The sequence below is a fragment of the Danio rerio genome, chromosome 13, assembly GCF_049306965.1.
Source record: "Danio rerio strain Tuebingen ecotype United States chromosome 13, GRCz12tu, whole genome shotgun sequence".
NCBI classification, from domain to species: domain Eukaryota; kingdom Metazoa; phylum Chordata; class Actinopteri; order Cypriniformes; family Danionidae; genus Danio; species Danio rerio.
In genome coordinates this window covers 45,417,501-45,443,118 of record NC_133188.1, presented here as the reverse complement: position 1 = coordinate 45,443,118, position 25,618 = coordinate 45,417,501, and the positions used below count along the sequence as shown (strand labels likewise).

Below are 25,618 nucleotides of genomic sequence, written 5' to 3'. Positions count from 1 at the left end.
GTATTAAAAATGTAGTATCAGAATCACGGCAGGACATAATATATGAAATAGTACAGTTGGGAAATAATATCATTAAATCAGGAGTTATCATTTCATTATTGTGGGTACCAGCGCACATAGGGGTTAGTGGAAATGAGATGGCAGACAAGTTGGCTAAACAAGCAGCACAGCAAACTATGATAGACATGGACATCAAATACAGCAAGTCAGAAATCAAAAGTATAGTTAAAACCAAAATATTAGGAAAATGGCAACATATATGGAATAATGGGAGTACAGGACGTCAATATTACACCATACAGAACATAGTTGGGAAAGGTAGGGAAACAAGGAAAAACAAAAAGGAAGAAGACAAGTTCTCAAGAATGAGATTTAATCACACATCACTCAATAGCACACTACATATGATCAACAAACATGCAGATGGGATGTGTGAATGTAACAACCAGGAAACTGTAGAACATGTATTAATGCACTGCCCAATATATCAGACAGAAAGAAATATATTATTCACACAGTTACAGGAAAAACAAGTGGAACCTAACATAAAGAACATACTAAAGTTGAGCACGGGTGATGTATGTTTTAGATATGTTTATAACTATTTGAAAGACACAGGGTTGATTAATAGAATTTAGTATTTAGATGAAAAGTTATCTATATCATATAGAGGTATTATAGAGAAAGAAATATCAAAGTTTGGGACATTTAGTAATTTATTTATATGTATAGGAAAAAGAAATAAAAATTTGATTTTAAATTTTTTTTGGGGTTTTTTTTTTTTTTTTTGTGATTTTTATGGTTGGGCTTTGTTTAACTATAAAACATGGTTTAGTTAACTCCGGATCCACACTCCAATCCAGATGGTGGCGGTAATGCACCAAAAGCTGGTTGCCAACCGCCATAAAACACACAAGAAGAAGAAGAAGAAGATATTTCGCTTCCTGCGTAAATACAGCGCACAGTTGAACAGCGGGAATACTCCAGTTGGCCTTGAGGACGCTTCAAGATCCCAAAATTATGAGCAAATAATATTCATATTTATATAAAAAATAATAGTTCATCATGAGCGCGTCAAACTCCTTCCATAAAGGTAAAGCTTGTATTGATTAACGTTACGTTGAGTAACGTTAGATGTGTATAGTTGGGGTGTGTGTGCTGTTATTCTCATGCTGGATGTGTTGTATTTCTGTAGTCAGACTCTAGCAGCAGTTTAACATCAAATAAACAAATTAAGTAAATCAGAATATTTGAAGAATTGGCCAATACATGTAAACAGACTGCATTGTGTGGATTATTAGTCCTAGATGTCTCACAGTTTCTCAGTTGAGCTTTTATTGTTGAGAGCTTATTAGACCATCTCGGATCGTATCAGTTGTCATAAATTAAATATAGTTTCAGTAACTGACTTGGATTTCGTTATCATTATTAATGTAAGGCAGTTTCAGTGTTTAAAGTTTCAAATACATCATTATATGTGATACGATATCATAAGTGCTATTTCATAAAATGAATATAAGCTTTTTATTTAGTACCTAAAATGTAATCCTGTGTTTCAGTTTAAACAATGTCATTTTATCCATAGTTTAATATGCTCTATCTATAGCAATATGTGAAGTAGATACAGTTGAAGTCTTATTAGCCCCCCTTTATTTTTCCCCCAATTTCTGTTTAACAAAGAGAAGATTTCTTTAACACATTTCTAAACGTAATAGTTTTAATAACTCATTTCATTCATGATGGCAGTAAGTAATATTTGACTAGATATTTTTAAGACACTTCTATATAGCTTAAGGTGACATTTAAAGGCCTAACTTGGCTAATTAGGTTAACTAGGCAGGTTCTGTAGGCTGTCGAGAAAATATAGCTTAAAGGGGCTAATAATTTTTACCTTAAAATGATATTTAAAAAATGTAAAACTGCTTTTATTCTAGTCGGAAAAAAACAAATAAGACTTTCCCCAGAAGAAAAAATATTATCAGACATACTGTGAAAATTTCCTTACTTTGTTAAACATAATTTGAGAATTTTTAAAAAAAGAAGAAAAAAAAGAGGGACTAATAATTCTGACTTCAACTGTATGTATATAACTAGAATTTGCTTGTTTCACATTATTTTAAATATTTGGCTAAGAAATAACTAAAATTTTAATGGGACAAGTAAAAAAAAAAATCCATAGGCCAAAACTTAAAAAAAAAAGTCTGAAATTGTATTCATGGTCTGAAAAATGTCTTAAAAACTCTTAATATTGACTTGATGAATCCTGCAGAAACCCTGCATTAATATTTACCATTATTATTATTACAGATGTAGATGAATGTGTGTTTGGTAAAATCTCTTCTGTTCTCCAGCTGAGATCATCGCTGCGGTTTCTGTGACGTTCGGAGCTGCAGCAGTGGGACTCCTCGTCTACAAAACATTTTTCCACAATTCCAAATGTGTAAAGCCAAAAGTCAACCTTGATCTGCAGAAAGACAACCCCAAAGTGGTGCATGCGTTTGACATCGAGGACCTGGGTGACAAAGCGGTGTACTGTAGGTGCTGGAGATCCAAAAAGGTGAGCAAGAACTTAATGAAACCCTTCCACCTGACAATATCAATCACAATGGAGCTTTATTCACATTTCCGGGTTTCTCAGTAGCGGAAGTTGTCATAGTTGGGCAAACTTAGAGTGCAGTGAATGGGAGAACACAACAACTAATATTTTTACATTCCTACTTGCTGAAATAATACAAGAAAAAAGTGTTGGTGTTGTTAAGACTTTCAGATAAAGGAAAAAAATCGTGTGAGACTGAAAACGGCAGCCGGAAGAGAGAACAATGTCAAATTTTCTGTTTTGTCCATAGATGCTGCATTACAAACACCTCGCATGAGCATTAATTAGTTTTTTTGTAATTTAATGCACAGACAATATAAGACATACATATAAATATATGCACTTTTTATCGAAATATTAAAAACTTTAAGGATCTAAGATGATGATGACTAGGGATGCAACCATGATTTCACTATTAAATTCTTTTAATTTGTCACGGTTAATAAACGTAAAGGCTTCTCAACGCAGCGTTTCTATTGCACAGAACGAAACTGCTGCAACTAAACTAAGTAAATAAATAAGTTGTCAACTGTGTGCTAGTTCTGGGTTTATACACTGAGGCTATTACCCATGCACACTGGATTAACTAGATGCCTAGCAGGAGTGGGCCGTTCACATATTGCGTCTTTTCCGCGCACAAGTTGGTTATTTCTAATGGAGGAAATATATAGGGAGCGCTGCGCTTGTGCCTTCCATGCGCTCCCAGTTGAAAACATCTCAGGCTGTAGCAGTGAGAGTTGTGGGTTCCTTTCTGTGCAATGTAAGCAAAAGATATGTTAGACCAGGGGTGCCCAAATTCGATCCGGGAGGGCCGGTGTCCTGCAGATTTTAACTTCAACCCCAATTAAACACACCTGAATCAGCTAATCAAGCTCTATCTAGATATACTAGAAACTTCCAGGTAGGTGTGTTAAGGCAAGTTGGAGCTAAACTATGCAGGACACCGGCCCTCCAGGACTGAGTTTGGACACCCCTGTGTTAGACGAATTATTACATTTCTAAAAAATTATTATGTATATATGAACAAAGATGATAACAACAGTTCATTTAAATACTTAGCTAATATATAGATTAGATTTACATTAGTCAAATACGATTTATGTATTTATTTATTTATTTATTCGGACCATGGAGGTTAAATAAGTTGCATGTTAATCTGGAACTGAGCAAGCATAAGAAGGCTGATACTTTTCCACATACATATCAACAAGAAGTTACTGAGATAAAAAATGTATCCTACTCGTATACTAATATACACGAATGGATCAAAGAAGGACAGTCATGTTTCTGCAGCAGTCGTAATGGGTCAATCACACTACGGCATTTCGCATTCCAGATCTAAGCTCAATTTTGAATATTTACTATAGTACTATTTACTATTTACCCATTATTAATGACATTTTTATTAAAGTAAACGAACTACAGAGAAAGTTTTATGATATAGTTTTCTGCTGGATCCCAGGGCATACTGGATTATTTGGAAATGAGCAAGCCAACAAAGCCGCCATAACAGCCCTTACAGGAAAGCTAAAGGAGTGCAAAATCCTACCTTCAGATCTAAAGCCACTAATAAAGGACTATATTCTAAATAAATGGCAAACAGAAGGAGATCAATGCTCAGAAAACAAACTTTTTGAAATTCAGCCAGAACAAGGAAGAAAATCTAATTTATTTTTCAACTCAAGACACGATGAGATTGTTTATAGATGATGCTGCATTGGACACACAAGACTCGCATATGAACATTTGCTTAAAGGAAAAGAACAACCAAAATGTCAATATCGCAAAAGAAACCAAACATATTATATATGTTAAACATACTATTGTGGAATGCCCTATTTTTAATATTATCAGACAACAATTATTTTCTGGAGAGACTTTAAATGAAATATTTTTAAATGTGAATCCTTCTAATTTTTAATTTTTTTAAATTAAATGTAAACCTTAAAAAACTGTTGTAGATTTGTATCTTGTATATTATTATTATTATTATTATTATTATTAATGTATGTATTTTACCTTGTGTATTATTTATTGCTGTTGGCGACTTTTTTAATTGTTAGAATATTTTTATAACTATATAAAAAATGTATTTATAAAATGTGGTCATTTTTTTTTTTGCCATGACATAGCCAAAGAAGCTGAAATGGCAATAAACTCAAAATCCTCTCTCTCTTTATTCATTTATTTATTGTTCTGTCATTTATTTTAGTGTAAAATTATTACTTATGTTTAAAATCAGATTTTTTTTTTTACTTCTTTTTATGTCCAAAGAGCGAAATGGACTATTGTTTGTTTTTATTATTGTTTTTTTGTGTTATTTATTGCTGCTCAGTAACCAAATAATACAACACTTTAAAACATGAGTTTTCGTGTGATTTTCTGAACTAGTAGTGTTTTGAAACGAATAAAGGCATAATAATCGTGATAACCATCAAACCGTGTTTTTTTCTCAGACTGTAATCGTACAACCAAAATCTATAATTGTTGCATGCCTAACGATGACTGACTGTTAAATGCATCGTAACATTCTTGTGGAAAGGGTCAATACTGAAAAAGAGAGTTTGTGTATCGCTGCCTGCTGTCCAAATTAAAATTGATTGAATGTTCTACAATTGCCGGTTCCTGAAACTAACCTTCATGAAATCAAATAAGTGTCTACATTTGCACCTGGGTGTGATTGAATCCAGGCGTTTACCTTTAACCTGTCTGTTAGCATTCCCTTTAGCTCCTGCAAAACTTGCAAGTCATGTTTTACAAGGGTAAATCAAACTGCCATGAACTCATGAACGGAAAGCAGATTTTTTCAACACATTTTTCAACATAATAGTTTTGATAACTCATTTCTAATAAGTGATTTATTTTATATTTGCCATGATGACAGTACATAATATTTGACTAGATTTTTCAAGATACTAGTATTCAGCTTTAAGTGACATTTAAAGGCTTAACTAGGTTCATTAGGCAAGTTAGGGTATTTAGGCAAATTATTGTACAACAATGGTTACTTAAAGGAGCTAATAATATTGACATTTAAATGGTTTAAAAAAAAAGAAATTATTTTATTCTAGATGAAATAAAACCAACTTTCTTCAGAAGAAAAAATATAATTGGAAATACTGTAAACATTTCCACTGCGGAATGAACCACCAACTATTCCGGCCCATCCTTTAGACAGCAGATGCCCTTGCTTCTTGCTGTGAGGCGACAGTGCTAACCACTTAGCCACCATGTTGCCCTTAATATGATTCATCCTTCCATCCATTCTTTCTTTCATAAAGTCTCAGTTCCCCAAACTCGCATGCTCAGATTTTGATAAAGAGTTGTGAGACTCATGAGGTTTATAGTCTCGGTGATATTGCTGAGTCACCTGCAATCATATTTTTCTAATCAAATGTCTCTTTCTTCCAGTTTCCATTCTGCGATGGAGCTCATGCTAAACACAATCAAGAAACGGGAGACAATGTCGGTCCTCTGATCATCAAACGCAAAGAGGCCTGAGCATTTCCACTGTTCTCAGTGATAGAGATTCATGTATTTTCGCTTTGTGTGTGTGTGTGTGTGTGTGTGTGTGTGTGTGTGTGTGTGTGTGTGTTCTGGGGTGGTGGGATTAAAAGTGGTATTATATTACCTTGTGTGTGTGTGTGTTTGATACTATATGGTTGAGAGTTTCCTGTGATCTGCTCTCAGACCTATAATACACTGCAAATAAATGCTTTTCTTAGAGTTTTTGTCTTGTTTGTCGTCAAAATATGTAAAAAAAAAATCTTAAACCATGAGGCTTTGTCTAAACAAGTACAAAATAAGTGCATATTTTCTCAAATTAAGCTTAATTATCTGCCAAAGGGATCATAAAAAAACAGACTTCAAACCGATAGCAAGATTAATTTGCTTAAACCAGTGTTTCTCAACCACACTTCTGGAGGACCACCAGCACTGGACGTTTTCCTTGTCTCCTTAACCAAACACACCTGATTCAGATCAACCGCTCATTAGCAGAACCTAACAGACTTGAAATGGGTGTTACAGACAAAGGAGACATCCAAAACATGCAGTGTTGGTGGTCCTCCAGGAGCATGGTTGAGAGACACTGGCGGCTTACACCATTGGCAGATTATTTAGCTTGTTTTGAGGCAAAACTTACTTAATTATGACATATTATTTCTGAAAATAAAACATTATTATTTACTTGTCTGGATGCAAAAATTCTTAGATGTTTGGACTAGAAACAAGACAAAAACTCATATATAAGTAAAGCATTATTTGCAGTGTGTATATTCTAATACAGGAGTTCCCCAACTCAATCCTGGAGGGCCGGTTTCCTGCATATTTGAGTTCCAACCCCAATTAAACACACATGAACCAGCTAATCGAGCTCTTTCTAGAAATACTAGAAACATCCAGGCAGGTGTGTTAAAGGAAGTTGGAGCTAAACTATGCAGGACATTAGCCCTCAAGGACAGTGTTTGTACACCCCTGTTCTAATATATCTGGGTGGTGGTTTAGCAATACATATTTATTTTCTCTTCTTATCTGCTTAAAGGCTTTATAAGATGACTGATGTATTCTGGTTCAGCTAAACACTTCTAAATGTGTTCCTGTGCTTAAACACTGGTCATGTTACTGTAGTAGACATGATACATATTAAACTTGAACAAAGAAAAAACACCTTGGTATGAGTTGAAACCTAGTCTTGTTTGTTGTGACAGAATGTAAATGTTGAATGGAAACCAAACGTCCAGCTTCTTGTGTCCTTTCGAGTGTGTTGCCTAATAAATTCACATGTGACCTTAACTAATCACTGACATTTAGTGTATTGGAAATGAAATCGAATCTCTCTGAATGTGTTGAGTTGTGCTCTGGATCTGCTGGGTCCTGTTTTATGTCAATTTAAAATATAATTTGGCAGACTTTGGCTCTCATGCGTAAAGATGTACTTGGTCTGTTTCTATAGCAGAACAACAACAAAAGTATGTTACATTGAGCATTGTGATGACCTGTTTTTTTCGCTGTCTCTTAGAAAAATTCTATGTACAATTTTGATGTTAAATAAACAATGTGAAACCGATGTTGGGAGACATTCATTTATCTTCCTTCTGCTTAATCTGTTTATTCACCAGGGGTCGCCACAGCGGAATGAACCGCCAACTCATTCTTTCATTTTCTTTTTGGCTTAATCCCTGTATTAATCTGTGGTCACCACAGCGGAATGAACTGCCAACTTATCCAGCATATATTTTACACAGTGAATGTCCTTCCAGCTGCAACCCATTACTGGGAAACACTCATTCACACACATACTACTGCCATTTTAGTTTTATCAATTCACCTATAGTGCATGTGTTTGGACTGTAGGGGAAACCAGAGCACCCAGAGGAAACCCACATGAACACAGGGAGAACATGCAAACTCCACACAGAAATGCTAACTGACCCAGCCGGGACTCAAACCAGTGACCTTCTTGCTGGGAATGAAAACGCATTTTTTAAATGAAGGATTTCATATAATTGATAATCATTAAGATGGGCGAGGCAGTGGCGCAGTAGGTATTGCTGTCGCCTCACAGCAAGATCGCTGGTTCGAGCCTCGACTCAGTTGGCGTTTCTGTGTGGAGTTTGCATGTTCTCCCTGCATTCGCGTAGGTTTCCTCCGGGTGCTCCGGTTTCCTCAATTCACCTACAGATCTAAAGTTTAAAAGATGCTTGCTCGGCTGTGTAACTGTCAGCCTATGATTTGAATCCAACGTGGAAGAAAGTAGTTCCTCACACAAAAGGGTTTTTGAGAATCTCCATGTTTGATTTTGTTTTTATATACACAATTATGCCGTCAAACTGTTGTATAAACGCAATATGACACTCGTAGCAGTGCGATATGGCTGTATATCGGCACTGGTGGGGGCACTAAGACGCATGCCTTCCACCATTGCCGATATACAGCCATATCGCACTGCTACCCGTGTGATATATATATATATATATATATATATATATATATATATATATATATATATATATATTTCAAGCTATTAATGCAATGTAATGAATATCACCCCTAATTTTTTTCATTTTCAAACAGATATCAAGAATTAGCCTAAGTCTCTCTCTACCTCTTCTAACATAAAAGCAACTAAAACATTGAATATGTGTTGTTTTTGTTGTGTTTTATATAATTCGTACTGATGCTATTTATGCTGTGAATTCCTTGGCTTTTTTATCTTTATTATCTTATACTTGGTTTAGTATATTTAGCAATTTTTGTATTATTTAATATATTTATTCATTCATTTTTTCTCTCTCTCTGTTGCTTGTACTCACTACTGAAATGTTGTTGGGCAATATTCCCAACTCCTGTTTCTCTGTTCATCACATTTATTCTTCACACCTGTATTGTTGGGCAAATGTTAGCAAAAAAAAAAAAAAAAAGACGCGACGCTCAAGAACTCAACCTGTGCTGACGCCAACTTTGATTGGTGGACCTTTCTGTGACGTCACGATTCATTCAGTAACCCGACGCGTTGCGCTCCATCAGTGGAGATAGAAAAAAGAAAAAAAAACCCAAGCCGCATATGCGAGGGAATGAACGCAAACTTTGAGGGCTTTGGACGCGCGTACGACCGGTAACATTTAACCAATCAATGAGCGATTAATGTTCCTGTGGAATGACAGTCAGATAGTATGGAAAACCATTAACAGAAGTTTTGCGAGCTTCGAGTAAACTCTGATAATTGTGAGGCTGGACATGTCTGCAGATGGTCAGATCGTCTCCAAGTTTACTCTGGTACAGCTGGAGAATGGAAATCATAACCACGAGTCAGTTAAACAGAGGCTGCTGGATGGATGTGTGCCTTTCTCTCATCAGGTGGCCGGACATAAATGCGGGATCAATAACACTGGTCAGTTTATATCGTGTGTCAAATACGAATTACGCATGTTTGTCGTTAATTTTTAATATCAGATTTAAGAAATACATGTATACAAGATTACATGTGAATTCCCATTGGAATAGTTGTTTGGTTGTGTTACTTTCGATGTAAATTAGTCAAATAATGAGTTAAATAACTGAATAAAATATGTTCCAATTTCAGTAAGTTTAACATATGTTTTTTGCAAAATTAAAAGAACGTTCTTACCAGAGGCCTAGTTATTAAAATATATTATATTTAAAAAAACAATGATAAATTGTAGGCCAGTTGTATTTTAAAAGACTAAAATGAAAAGAATAAATGTAGTGCAAATGTAAATGTTAAACGTATAACTGCTGTAGCACTGTGTTCATTTTTAACATTTGTTGCACAAATTGACATTTTATTGTGTGTTTTCTGTAAATTATGGCAAAATATTTAGGCTATTTATGTTGGAGCAATTTTTTTTATTTTGGTTGTATTGTTAAAAAAATGAAAATCTGAGAATATTTTTATATGATACTTCAAAAAATAAAGATGATTTAGTATTAAAATGATTTTATTTTGAATATCTTTTTTTTTTTTTTTAAATAAATTGGTCTTACACTTCATTATTTATTCCAGTACTTTTACCATAAACTGACATATCAACCATTTGGTACAGGTTGATATTTTAGAATATATGGGATGTGTTGAAAAAAATGCATTGTGTGTTAACTAGAGACATTAGGAGTTAAGAAATGCAATCCAAACATTTTTCTTGGTGGGGTAGTTAAAGGGGTAATAGACAAACAGATTAAGATATTAGAAACTGCAATAAAGGAAAGTTAGTAAAAGCCCAATCAGGGAACCTTAAACAGCTAGAGTCAAAAAGAGAAAGAAAAAAATTACATATACATATTAAAATAATATTGAAAATAAAAATAAAGCAAGGGAGGGGTGGAACCAGAAGTTTTTTTTTTTTTTTTTATTGGAACCATTTTTTATAATTAATCATAATCTGGAACGACTCTTCCAGATCCCTCATAATAAAATTTCATCCCACTAGATAAATGAGGGTCAGGAGTTTTTTTTTTTTTTGAAGAACTAAAACTTAAAAATTTTATTTTAATTACTTTCCCAATCCTATATGACATTTATCCCATAGATAATCATATTCCTTTTGGCACAGAATCTCCATTAAAATTATCCGAATTATGACAGAAATTCTGGCAAAGCAGTGGCACAAGAGGTAGTGCTGTCGCCTCACAGCAAATAGATCGCTGGTTTTAGCCTCGGCTGGGTCAGTTGGCATTTCTGTGTGGAGTTTGCATGTTCTCCCTGGGCTCGCGTAGCTTTCCTCCGGGTGCTCCGGATTCCACCACAGTCCAACGACATGTGGTACAGATGAATTGGGTTGGCTAAATTGTCCATAGTGTATGAGTGTAAATGAGTGTGTGTGAATGTTTCCCAGACAGGGGGTTGCAGCTGGAAGGGCATCCGCTGCGGTAAAACATGCTGGATAAGTTGGCGGTTCATTCCGCTGTGGTGACCCCAGATTAATAAAGGGACTAACCCGAAAAAGAAAATGAATGAATGAATGACAGAAATTCCAAAAGGAGTCTTCTTTACACTGAGTAATGGATTGAGTAATGTAATATGTCAAAAGTATTAGACAAGACAGCTATAGTTTAATGAAAGGTCATAGAATTTGTTGTCACTCTGTTTAACGTGGAATATTGTCATGGTGATTCCTATGAAAATAAGCATTACGCCGCCTCAGTGCCAGCAGTGAGATGACATCATTTGCTGTAGTAACTCTCATGTGCATCATTAGTGGCTCTGTCATGGGGGATTTTCTGAATAACGAGAAGTGAGCTGTTATCTGATGGACCGCCAGATTGTCAGTGGTCAGCACTTTGTCTAGCTGTTCTTGTGTTAAGGAAATGACAGTTCTGTAGCACCAAGTCATTTAAAGCTCACCCTAATTTCAAAATAAAGCGTTTTGAATGACGTTTCCAGCACAAGCAGGATTACTGTGGTAACTGTGATGGTTGTTATGCATTTTCTGTTTATCAGAGAATTTTGAAATCATATAATCCACAAAAATGTTACTAGCTGTTTACAACAATGTTAATAATAGTAATATAGCACAATAACAGCATTACTACTGATCATCATTTTAAACGGTAAAAAACTATAACATTTTAGGTTTCATTTATTTTCTTGTCGGCTTAGTCCCTTTATTAATCTAGGGTCGCCACAGCGGAATGAACCGCCAACTTATCCAGCATATGTTTTTTACGCAGCGGATGCCCTTCCAGCTGCAACTCATCTCTGGGAAACATCCATGCTCATTCACACTCATACACTACGGAAAATTTAGCCTACTCAATTTACCTGTACCGCATGTCTTTGGACTTTGGGGGAAACCAGAGCAGGCAAATGCAAAGAAACATGCAAACTCCACACAGAGACGCCAGCTGACCCAGACGAGGCTCGAACCAGCGAACTTCTTGCTGTGAGCGACAGCACTACCTACTGCGCTACTGCGTCGCCTAAAATCAGCTTCTGCACTGTTAATGTTTCCTGTACAATTTACAGTAACTTACTGGCATCAGTTTGCCAGTATCTTACTGTAAATAAATGAAAGCGAAAATGCTGTATTTACATTTACAGCACCATTTATATTTACAGTATTGTATGGCTTTACTGTAAAATATACAGTCATTTTCACAGTGCAGAACTTTAAAATACAGTAACACCACATAACCGTCCTACAGTAAAATACAGTACACATTACAGTAAAATACTGCGTAAATTACAAAGATCGATAACAGTGTGTAATTGTCTAAATGTCAAAATAATACCGTTAAACTATGGTATAAAGTATGAACAAAATAAATGTCTATTTTACAATACTTTACCGTATTTCATAAATTTTAGAGTCATACATCAATCTTTGAAGTACTAACATAATTACAACATAGCTTTGTCACAGACAAAAATGCAACCGTAAGCATGTGGTGATGAGAAAGTCATACAGAATGAGGAAAAAAGCTCATCATAATCAACTTTTCCCGCAAGCTGAAAAGCATATTTATATATAGAAGGTGCTCGGTGTCATTCACACAACTACTAAACGTAAAGCAATGCAATGAACATTATTCATTAACAGATGCAACATAAAATGCATAATGAACTTAAGTCTTAGTCATTTTCTTTTTGGCTTAGTCCCTTTATTAGTCTGGGGTCGCCACAGTGGAATGAACCACCAACTTATCCGGCATATGTTTTACGCAGTTTTATGCAGCCCTTTCAGCTGCAACCCTTCACTGGGAAACCCATACACACTCATTTGCACACATACAGTACATACACTATGGACAATTTGGCTTACCCGATTCACCTATAGCGCATGCCTTTGGACTTGTGGGTGAAACCGGAGCACGGGGAGAACATGCACACAGAAATGCCAACTGACCCGGCCGAGGCTCGAACCAGCGACCTTCATTCTGTGAGGCGACAGCACTACCTGCTGCACCACTACGTCACCCTTGTCGTAAAAATAGTTGACAAAATATATTATTTGTGTAAACTATTGTATCTTAGTGTGTGTTTTTTGTAAATTATGGAAAAATATGTATGTATGTTGGAGCAATTTTTAAAATCATAATCCAGAGTCACCAAATCTTCCATAAAATATCATCTTACTGGAAAAATGGAATTTCTTATATTTTTAGATTCACTTTTAGTCCCTTTATTAATCAGGGGTCGCCACAGTGGAATGAACTGCCAACTTATCCAGCATATGTTTTACACAGCGGATGCCCTGCCAGCTGCAACCCAGTACTGGGGAACACCCATACACACTTATTTAAACACATACACCAGCCAATTTAGCTTGTTAAATTCAATTATACCATGTCTTTGGACTGTGGGGGAAACCACACATGCCAACAAGGAGAGAACATGCAAAGTCCACACAGAAATGCCAACTGATCTCAACCAGTGACCTTTATGCAGTGAGGCGACAGTGATAGTCACTGTATGGCCCTACATTTTTACTGTTTATTTCAATTAACATCACCATTAAAATCACCATTACCATTGACTTTTTGGTCACACTTTACAAAAAGGTTCATTAGTTAATGTTAATGAATGCATTTACTAACATGTAAATTTACTACTGTATTTGTTCATGTTAGTTGACGTTAGTGAATGAAAATACAGTTGTTCATTGTTAGTTCATGTTAACTCATGGTGCATTAACTAATGTTAACAAGCATGGACTTGGATGTTAATAATGCATTAGTAAATGTTCAATTATGATTAATAAATGCTGTACAAGTGTTGTTCATGATTAGTTCATGTTAGTAAATGCATTAACTAATGAACTTTATTGTAAAGTGTTACCGACTTTTTTGTGTAGGACTTCTGAAGGAACATGGGATACTGATGATACTGAAAATCCAACATTTCCATTAGAGGAATGAATACAGCAGCTTTTTTTCAACACATTTCTAAACATAATAGTTTTAATAACTAATGTGTAATAACTGTTTTATCTTATCTTAGTCATGATGACAGTAAATATTATTCGACTAGATATGTTTCAAGACACTTCTATACTGCTTAAAGTGATATATAAAGGCTTAACTAGGTTAATTAAGTTAACTAGGCAGGATAGGGTAATTAGGCAAGATATTGTGTAACGATGGTTTGTTCTGTAGACTATCGAGAAAAAAAATAGCTTATAAGGGCTAATAATTTTGACCATAAAATGTTTTTTAAAAAATGTAATCATTTATTCTAGCTGAAATAAAAAAATACTTTTTTTCAGAAGAAAAAATATTATCAGACAATGAGTGAAAATTTGAAAATTTTGACATTAAGTGAAAAAGGGGGGCTAAAAGTTCTGATTTATTAATATATGAATTGTATATATAACATCTCAGTATTTAATTTTTACTGTAATTTTGATTAAACAAATGCAACTTTGGTGAGTTTGCAGTTTACTCATCAGTGCACTGTCTTGTCAGCTGTTGATTAAATCCTAAAATTTCTGACGTCATTGTAATTCTCATACTCATTCATTTATGTGGCTTAACTCTCTCTCTTCAGAGGTTTTCCTTGCCTCCATACAACCGTTCAGTCACAAAATACTCATAAGATGTCACAATGATAAAGTGTCAGCACGGTTTCAAGGTTTTTTTTCTTTCCTTTGCAATTGCGCAGGTGTTTTGAAGCATCCTGATGGAACAATCCTGAAACAGCTCCAGCCTCCTCCGAGAGGCCCACGAGAAATGCACTTCTACACACAGGCAAGCAGCTAAACGTCTATATGTTAATTTTAAAAAGGCAGATATTCATATTTAGGAAAAGATGCATTTAGTAAAAGCTATTTATTGATGCTTTTTTATTTAGAAAATACATTTTATACACCTAGAAAATAGCAAAAAAATGGGCATATTGAATATTTTTTATGATTTTTGAGAGATCATGTGAAGATTTGGATCATAAACTTCACTCGCAATTTGTAAAATGTAAATGTTAGGACTAGTGATGGGCAAAGATTAATCGTGATTAATCACATCCAAAATAAAGGTTTGTTTTGACACAATATATATGAGTGTGTATTGTATATATATATATATATATATATATATATATATATATATATATATATATATATATATATATATATATATATATATATATATATATATATATATATATATATATATATATATGTGTGTGTGATATACACACATACATAGAAACAAAACTATACAAAAAATTTTTTCATTCATTCATTCATTCTAATGAGAGGTCGCCAGAGCGGAATGAACTGCCAATTTATCCAGCATATGTTTTATGTAGCGGATGCCCTTTCAGCTGCAACCCATCACTGGGAAATACATGTACAAACTCATTCATACACATACACTACGGACAACTTAGCCTACCCAATTCACCTTTACAACATAAACTGGAGCACCTGGAGGAAACCCGCGCCAACACAGGGAGAACATGCAAACTCACACAGAAATGCCAACTGACCCAGCCGGGGCTCGAACCAGCAATCATCTTGCTGCGAGGTGATTGTGTAACCCACTGCGCCATTGTGCTGCCCCAAAACAATTTTATAGGTATTTATATGTACATATAATTTGTATTATATTCTTATATAATTTAATACATATACACAGTACACTTAAATAAACCTTTAATTTGGATGTCATTTATCAAGATTACTTTTTGCCAAGCACTATTTGGGACAAAACTTTTTTTGTTTTGTAAGTAAGAATTGGAAACATTTTTATATTAATTAATATTTATTTAATTCTTTAATTAATATTTACAGGGTTCATATGGTCATGAAAATCCTGGAAAAGTCATGGAATTTTGACATGGCATTTTCTTGGCCTGGAAAAGTTTTGGTGAAAAATAGAAAAACTTGCAAAGTTTTGGTAAAGTCATGGAAAACAGATATCTGTATACTTGAATATAGGTTAGTTGTCTTGACTGGTATATTCTGTCCTTAGCCAGTCACATACTCACAATATTAGTGTGGTGTAAGCATTGTCTAAATAAATTGTACATAGATATAAATATAAATTTGGCATCACGGTGGCACAGTGGGTAGCACAATTGCCTCACAGCAAGAAGATCCCTAACTTGAGCCCAGACTGGGTCAGTTGGTATGTAATGCTATAGGTGAATTGGGTAAGCTAAATTGTCCATAGTGTATGCATGTGTGTAAATAAGTGTGTATGGATGTTTCCCAGTTATGGGTTGCAGCTGGAAGGGTATCAGCTGCGTAAAACATATGCTGGATAAGTTGGTGGTTAATAAAGGGTATTATGCCTAAATAAGAATGAATGAATGAAATATAGATTTAAACTAAATAGATTGTTGTGTTTTGGGATATGCTGTAATAAATTTGAACATGCATTGTATTTCTTTTGCCACAGATATGTAAACATTGCATGAAACATTAGGTAATGAAAATTTACCTGAATGTCTTGAAAAAATCATGGAAAGGTCATGGAATTTTAGTATTAAAAATGTGTATGAACCCTGTATTTAAAGAACAGGTCATTTTAAAAACTTGGAAAAACGTTGCAATTTTTTATGAATGATAAAATTGAATGTTCCTCTAATCCTCATATTATTGTTATTTAATTTTAACTAATGAGGGAACAAATTAAATGTAATATTTTTATATCATTTGCAAAATGATACAGTGTAATGTTTTCTTCTAGCGTACCTACTGTGTAACTAAAGAGTATTATAAGGTCTTAGAAAGTCTCAATTTTTTAGGCGTAATCCATAATGCATCATGTTCAGCTTAACTATACAGTTTTTCATTACACTGTATATTAACAGCTTGAGAGTCTAAGTACTAAATAGAAGAGTATAAGTCTGGAGTTTCTGATGTAGAAAAAAAGCTAAATCACATGTCCTGTTTTTTCCTGCAGGTATATGCTAAAGACTGCACAGACACAAGGCTACTAGAGCTTCAGCAACATCTCCCTAAGTTTTACGGCACATGGTCACCACGAGAGTCGCCACATGGTAAGAACTATAATGTCCTGCTTTGTTGTAGATATAGTTCACATGAAATAACTTCTGTGACTTGTTTATAATCTTATGTAATCTAATTAAATGATGTGCTAATACATAACAGAAACATGCTAGCGACATGCTATTTCATTCAAACAACATGTAAATGTTAAAGAGGCTAAAAACATACTAGCAACATGAAATACATGTTAGAAAGGTGTTAATAATTTCTAATGCATTATTTCAAGATAGAAATATGTTAGCAGTTTAATATTAAAAACTTGCCTGTAACATGCTAATCATGCTGGAACTAAAACAGTAGGCTAATTCATGCTAGTCTTACTTTACTATAGGAACATTCATGATAACATTTAAGTATAATAATATGCTACACATGCTAAATGCATGCTAGCAATATACTTATTAATGCTAACAGTAGCCTATGTTACTATCAACAGCAAATTATTTAACCGAGGCATTAGTTCTTGTATCTGATTGCTTGTGTGAATCATATCTTAATTTGAATACAAGTGAAACAGTTTGTATGTTTTTCTCACAATCATTGACAGTTACCCATCATCCTGATGTATTTGTTAAAGGGAAAAAGCTCAGGGTTGTCTCTGATTTGAAATATTTAGGTCTAATTTTAGATTCACAATTGACATTCAAAAAGCATGCCAATAAGGTCACTAAAATTGTTAAATTTAATCTGGCCAACTTCAGGCATATATGGCCTTACTCGACTAATGAAGCAGCAAAACTTTTTATGCACTCCATGAATTTTTCTCATATTACATATTGTCTTGCTAGTTGGTCACACGCTAGTAAAACAGTTTTAAAATCAGTTGCATCACTTTATAGACAGGCACTTAAAGTATTTGAAGTCAGTATAGTAAGTATAAGAAGTCTATTAGGTATCATCATTGTAATATAATACAAAAATATAATATAAATATAGTATAAAAATATTTTTTTATTGAGCTTTGATAATATGAAATATTTGGCTGATGCTTGTATGATTTTTAAAATTTGCTCCACTTCCATTATGTGAGTTTGTGACACAAAAGAATACTAATGGTCAAGGAACACGATCTGTTACCAGGGGACACTGTGCTGTGCAGTTAGACGTACAACTTTTGCACAAATCAGTCTTCTCAAATAGAGTAATTTTTGGAACGCACTTCCTATTGATTTAAGGGGTGTTACAAATGATTCAACTTTTAAATACAAGTTAAAGAAATGGCTAAAAGCAAATCAAGTTTGTAATCATGTGTAATTCTTTTGTTTAACATTTTAAGAAATTCTTATTACATGTTTCATCCCTTTGTCATATGTAACTTTACTGTTTTTGTATGTGGCATTTTTTGATTTTTAGGTTGCCTTTTAAAATCTGGCAGGGGGCAACAGATGAAAATTAGCCCCTGTGGCTAACTCTGGCTTATTTACAGTTTTACTGTTTATTAATGAGCATTGTGCCTGTTAAATAAAATAAATTCAAACAACATGGTCAGCGCCATACCAAAACAGGTTAGCAAGTAAAACACACTAGAAACATGTTAATTCTTGTAACTTGTTAAACATGCTAATTTATGCTAACAACATGAACACTAAATCAAATGCTTAAAACATGCTAGTAAAATGTTAATCTATGGTAGTAACATGTTAACAACTTCTGTTGCATTAATCAGTACAAGAAACATGGTAACAGTGTGCTAAAGCAGATTAAAACTTGCTAATTCATGCTAGGACTGCTATTACAATGAACGTTCACTAAAACTAAAAGCATAGCAATATACTAATTAATGATAATAGTATGTTAACATGTTAGAAACATGCTAATTAATGACTACAGCATGTTAGCAAAACATGTTAGCAATGTGGTAAAGCACACTAGAAACATCTTAATCTGCGTAACATGTTAAACATGCTAATTCAGGCTAGCAAAATGTTGATCATGTTAGTAACATGAGTAAAACGTTCAATCTTCAAAAGTTATTTGAGTCTTTTTTCATCAAACTTCACTTAGTTGAGTTTAATATTCACAGATGTTCCATTGATGAAGTTAAATTAAGCTAAATTCATTGACTTGAAGTCACTATGGTGTGGTGTTGTGTTAGTTCAGTTCCATTTAAACTGTTAGTTCAGCAGTCCAGCTTGAAGGTCAGCTCTAGTTAACAGTGTTGCCTCTGTTTGGTGGATGTAGGGCTGCTAATAAGTTAATAATTGATAGACGGTTTGGTATGTGGTATAGGATGTCATTCAGCAGCGGTATGCTCTTCTAAAGCTCATAAAGAGCTTATATCTTCATTATGGGTGTTTCCATTGTCCAAAGTACATGTGCTTTGTTGCTGATGTATTTGTTTAGTCTGTGTAAAGTCTGTGTGCATTCAAGGAGTGTTCAGGTTTTTAATATTGGACTTTACACTGCTGTCCTCCTGTGTGCCTCATGTTTGTGTATTCGACCGTCCCAGTAATGACACCCAATAAAGTCCAGTGTCAGTCGACGGCATTGGAAAAGAACTTGTCAGAAATAATTGACTGGCAGTAAAGGCTTATCAGTTGGCAAACTGTCGCTTGGCGTCCGAATCATCACTATCTTAAAGGCGCAGTGTTCAGTGTGATTGTTCAGATGAGTTATGAAGCACTCAGGTGGTGAGATGAAATCTGTTTAATGATGTTTCAGGACTCGCCTGTCAGGGTCTGTAGTTTGGATTTTTATTTGCCTTGACAAAATTTTGAAATGTAGATTTTTGCTTTTAGTGGTAATGCACACCGTTAAAAACCAATAAGATAACATTAACTAATAAGATAAAATACCATTAATCTATAATTAAATGTTTCATTAATGCTTAATTATTAAAAAACAAATAAATATTAGTCAAAGCCACAAAAAAAATTGATCTAAACTGACAGTAAATACCTTACATTATAAAAATATTTTAAAAAATATTTAAAAATAGATTCTTTCGATGAAAATCATGAACTGAATACTGAATTCTACAAAATTACTAAGTAGCACAAACATTATTAACACTAATAATAATAATAATAATAACATTAATAATTTTATTATTTAACAAATTAAATTAACATATTTAAATGACTTCTATTATCTATATATATCCACCGTCCACTTCATTAGGTACACCTGCTTGTTAACGCAAATTTGTAATCAACCAATATCAGTGCAGCATACCAAAGCATTTATGCGTGTCATAGTTGTTGGTGCCAGACGGGCTGGTCTGAGTATTACAGAAACTGCTGATCTATTGGGATGTTTATGCTCAAACGTCTCTAGGGTTTACAGTGAAAGGTTTGATAAAGAGAAAATATCAAGTGAGCGGCAGTTCTGTTGCTGCTAATGCCTTGTTAATGCCAGAGGTCAGAGGAGAATGATCAGACTGGTTAGAGCCGATAGAAAGGCAAATAACCACTCGTTACATCCGAGGTATCTGTGAATGCACAACACATCCAACCTTGAGGTGGATGGGCTACAGCAGCAGAAGACCACACTGGGTGCCACTTAGGACAGGAAACTGAGGCTACAATTCGCACAGGCTCACGAAAACTGGATAAAACTGGAAGATTGGAAATCTTCCAGTTGCATGGTCTGATGAGTCTCGATTTCTGCTGTGACATTTGAATGGTGCCAACAACATGAAAGGATAGATCCATCCTGCCTTGTATCAACGGTTCAGGTGGTGGTGTAATGGTGTGGGGGCTTTTTCTTGGTGCACTTTGGGGCCATTAGTAGCAATTGAGCATCTTGTCAACGCCACAGCCTACCTGAGTATTGTTGCTGACCATGTCCATTGCTTTATGACCACAGTGTACCCATCTTCTGATAGCTACTTCTAGCAGGATAACACGCCATATCATAAAGCTCAAATCATCTCAGACTGGTTTCTTAAACATGACAATGAGTTCACTGTACTCAAATGGCCTCCACTGTCACCAAAACTCAATCCAATAGAGCACCTTTGGGATGTGGTGGAACGGGAGATTCGCATCATGGATGTGCAGCCGACAAATCTAGAGCAACTGCGTGATGCTGTCATGTCAATATGGATCAAAATCTCTGAGGAATATTTCCAGTACCTTGTTAAATCTATGTCATGAAGGATTAAGGCAGTTTTGAAGGCAAAAGCGGATCCAACCCGATAGTAGTAAGGTGTACCTAATAAAGTGGCCGGTAAGTGTAAACTGAAGTCATTTTTGCCAATGAAAAAAACTGCCAATAGTAAATACTTTTTGACTTTTACAAAACTTTTTATACTTTTACAAAACTAACTGGGGGAACACATCTGATTGTGTTTCAAAAAATAATAAACATTTAAATTCTAACTATATTTTTATTAAAATTGTAAAATATATATAGATATTTTGTGCTGTGAATAATGTGAATGAACCATGTTTTCTCAACATCTCATGTTTCCCAGAGCTGTATCTGAAGCTGGAGGATGTGACGAGGAGGTTCTTGCGGCCCTGCATTATGGATGTGAAGATCGGGAGGAGAAGCTACGATCCATTTGCATCAAAAGAAAAGCGCGAAGAGCAGATCAGCAAGTATCCTCTAATGGAAGAGATCGGGTTCCTGTTACTGGGCATGAGGGTGAGACAGCATTTTTATGATTTATTAACTTTCTCATCCTCATAATGCAGCGTCTCCTGTTTCCCTGCTGTTTTATCTCTCTATTCTCCTTTGGGCATCTGATATCTTTATTATGAAACTGTGAGGTTCATAAACACAATATTAAAGGGGGACATATTATGCCATTTTCATATGATGTAAAACAAATCTCCGCTCAAAGTAGCCCACAAATCATTTATTACAGCTTGTCAAAATTGCTCCATTTGGGTTTAAGCAGAAACAATCTTTTTTTGTGTGTCTCTTTAAATGCAAATGAGTTGCTGCTTTCCAGAAGAGGGCGGGGCTTTTATATGCTGTTCTAACCAAAGTAACAAAACAAGAAATGAACAGCAGATTAAAGGAATAGTAAACTCATTGACTAACATGTTACTGCTCTGTTCTGATGTTTTAACTTTGCAAAATGAAGTTACACTATTAAAGCGATTACATTTTTTCTTATCGTTACAGAACACATATAATGTCTGTCATCTGGCTACTCACTGCATAATTAATGTGCATTTATGAGATACACTGGTGGTGAGCATTTTGTCTATGAACAGAGATGATGGCAACTTCAGCCACATTAGCACACGCAGCATGCTAAGTTACTGTGTCACAGTAGAACCCCCCTGTTTGCTGTCTTGTAAGTCATGATCAATATTCTGAGCTTATCCAGACTCTCTGCTAATTAGCTCTGAGGAATACTGATAAGACGTTTGATGATAAGATTGTGATGAAAGCAGCGGTCAGTACACACACTCCTCTGCTTTTGCTTTCTCAACATCATCATGCTATGTTGGCCGGGAAGAAGGTCATAATGTGAGAGATATAAAATTAATTCCATCGTTGAATCAAAAGATCTTAAACATTTATTAAGATCATACAGTGGATTATAAGTGACATAATGTTTGTAGTTTTTATGTTCTAGGATGGAGGTTGGTGGAAATGCTCTAGAAAGATAAAGCTAGCATTTAATGAATTGTAGAATGCTATCATTATTCATAGTTGAGATAAAAGCTAGAATTAGTTTTTTTAAAAATATAACATACAGTGTGTATGGACAGTATTCAGACCCCCCAAAACCCCCACCCCTCCCCCCCACCCCCGCTCCCCCCCTGCAGCCATAAAATCTTTGAAGTTCATTTTTTCCTCAATAATGTACACACAGCACCTCATGTTGGAAGATTTGATGACATTTTTGGAGATTTATTAAAAAAGAAAAACTGAAATAGCACACTAATAGTCTTAATAGTCTAAATAGTCTAAATAGTCTTAATTATTGAGACCCTTTGATTAGTATTTAGAAGCACCCTTTTGATCTAATACAGCCATGATTGTTTTGAGAAAGATGCAACACGTTGTTTCACATCCTGGATTTGGGCATCCTCTGCCATTCCTTCTTGCAGATCTTCTCCAGTTCTGTCAGGTTGGATGGTAAACATTGGTGGACAGCCATTATTTGGTCCCTCCAGAGATACTCAATTGGGTTTAAGTCAGGGCTCTGGCTGGGCCATCTACATTAATGTACCCACTGTATATAAATAATATTAACACAACACTGTTTCTTGGAAATTACGAAAACAAAATTTTTTTATTAAACTAAAATAAAATTTCTTGGAACTTATTTTCAAAAAGGAAAAATTAATGATATTAAATAAGATTATATTATTTTATGAGCTACTATATTTCCTTTTCATTATTTTACTTTTAAATGTTTTATTTTATTATTAAACCGTGTCACGCTTCTTAAACAAAAGAAAACAGATGAATCCAGTTGCAAGATTTATTGACCAGAGGTAATATACAGTACCCACAGTCAATATAAATAATCAAAGAACAAAATTAGGTGTGAAGTCAGACAGAGAAACGGAATCCTAAGACAGGTCCATGCCTAGTCCTAAATAAGAGACAAAGTACATGAACAACCAAAACGAACTGACAAAGAAACATAGGGCCACTGCTTAGATATAGTCGCAATAATGAGCCACAGCTAACCGGCTAATCAGAACAGCTGATGATGCCAAACACGTGACCAAAACAACACAGACACAATGGCTGCATCGGAAACCGCATACTTCCATACTATATAGTACGCTAAAATCAGTATGAGAGCCGAGTAGTATATCCGAATTTATAGAATTCGAAAATCAGTATGTGAGAAGTACCCGGATGACTTACTACTTTCGGCGAGATCCTGAAGTGCACATCGCATGCACGCTGCGCTATCCCATGATGCCTCGTGAGAGAATTCATGAATGGGAGTGAAGCGACGCAACTGACGCAGGTAGGGCACATGACTATGACAAAATGGGAGATGTAGTACGTTCGATTTCCATTCATACATTTCACATTCATACTATATAGAACGCACTTTTCTAACGACGGAGTAGTACATTTCAATTTAAATGCAGTACCTACCGAGTAGTAGGCGGTATCGAACGCAGCCAATAACACATGCATGAGGGAACCAAAAGACTCAGGTGAGCGCACAAACCCACAACCGTGACAAATCATGTCCTAATATTTATTTTTATTTATTTCAGATTATAATAATACCATTTATAATAGTTTACATGCAAGACTTGTAAACTTAAAAATAATATTATTAAAAATCTCAAAAAAAAAAACACAAGGAATTCTTTATGCTGTGTTCACACCAGACGCGGAAGGAGCATCAAGCCCAAGTGATTTACATGTTAAGTCAATGAAAACGCGCAAAAAAACATCCAGTGGCATGATACGCATGAATGGCACGGCGTGAATGATGCAACTTGCGTGTATGACGGGGTGCAAATGGCGTGATACGCACGAATGGCGCGGCGTGAATTGAGCGTTTTGCCCATTTAACGTTTCACGCGAATTGCTCGAGTTCAAAAATCTGAACTTAAGCGGACATTTGCGCCATGTTAACCAATCAGGAGCTTGCTCTTGTGGGGGAGTGATTGTGACATAGGGCCTGTTGTTGGTGTCCGGGGGGAAATCCTTCAGACGACACCGACAATCATTCATCAAACTGGGCTCAGCTCAGTCAGAAGCACCGCTGAAAGCCTCCATCATCCAGGTTCAGTTTCGGGAGGAGTTTATGAGTTTAAAGGATCTAGTGGACTCAGACTCCTAAACATATCAACGCTGTTTTTCAGCCTTCATAAAGCACATAAACTCAGTTATTTTCCTAATAAAATCCATGCTAGCCATTAAGCAACGAAGCTAGAGTCACAGAGCAGACAGAAGTCCTGCCCATCACGCGAATTCGCATCTGTTCTAAAGTGAATTTGATGCGCGAATAAAGTGGATTTGACGCGTGAATAAAGCAAGGTTTGACACGCGAAAGAAGCGAGTAAACTCAGATGTTCACGCGGCTATTTACGCACGAATAGAGCGATTTATCCCCGCGTTCCACGTCTGGTGTGAACACAGCATCAGAACACTGTTTAATAATAAAAGAAAACATTTAAAAGTAAAATATTTTAAATAATAATATATTGTCTACCAACCAAATAAAATAAAAAAGATAAAAATGAATGCTAAAATTTGTAACTTAATATATAAAAAAAAACTAACATATGTCTCGCCTCACAGCAAGAAGGTCGCTGGTTCAAGCCTCGGCTGGCTCAGTTGGCATTTCTGTGTGGAGTTTGCATGTTCTCCCCGTGTTGGCGTGGGTTTCCTCCGGGTGCTCCAGTTTCCCCCACAGGTCCAAAGACAAGCGGTGAATTGGGCAAGCTAAATTGGCCGTAGTGTATGTGTGTGAATGAGAGTGTATGGGTATTTCCCGGTACTGGGTTGCGGCTAGAATGGCATTTGCTGTGTAAAACATATACTGGATAAGTTGGTGGTTCATTCCAGTGTGGCGACCCCTGAATAATAAAGGGACAAAGCTGAAAAGAAAAAGACTGAATGAATGAATGTTTTTTCAAATTTTTAAATATTGAAATTTTAGCTT

At 35.2% G+C, this 25,618-nt stretch overlaps 2 protein-coding genes across 2 annotated transcripts in view; both read left to right on the top strand.

Moving 5' to 3' along the window:
- Positions 1–963: 963 nt before the first annotated feature.
- Positions 964–7,664, top strand: cisd1 (CDGSH iron sulfur domain 1). Its single transcript, NM_200605.1, is given in 3 exon segments — positions 964–1,093; positions 2,352–2,557; positions 6,008–7,664. Coding segments are annotated over 3 exon segments (324 nt in total). The 5' UTR covers positions 964–1,065; the 3' UTR covers positions 6,098–7,664.
- Positions 7,665–9,125: 1,461 nt separating this feature from the next.
- ipmka (inositol polyphosphate multikinase a) overlaps positions 9,126–25,618 on the top strand; it is a 24,431-nt gene continuing 7,938 nt past the window's right edge. The window contains exons 1-4 of the mRNA XM_021480893.3: positions 9,126–9,488; positions 14,715–14,800; positions 16,961–17,057; positions 21,485–21,657. Of these exons, the coding sequence (XP_021336568.2) occupies positions 9,335–9,488; positions 14,715–14,800; positions 16,961–17,057; positions 21,485–21,657 (510 nt within the window). The 5' untranslated portion in view covers positions 9,126–9,334. The remainder of the gene's footprint in view (positions 9,489–14,714; positions 14,801–16,960; positions 17,058–21,484; positions 21,658–25,618) is intronic.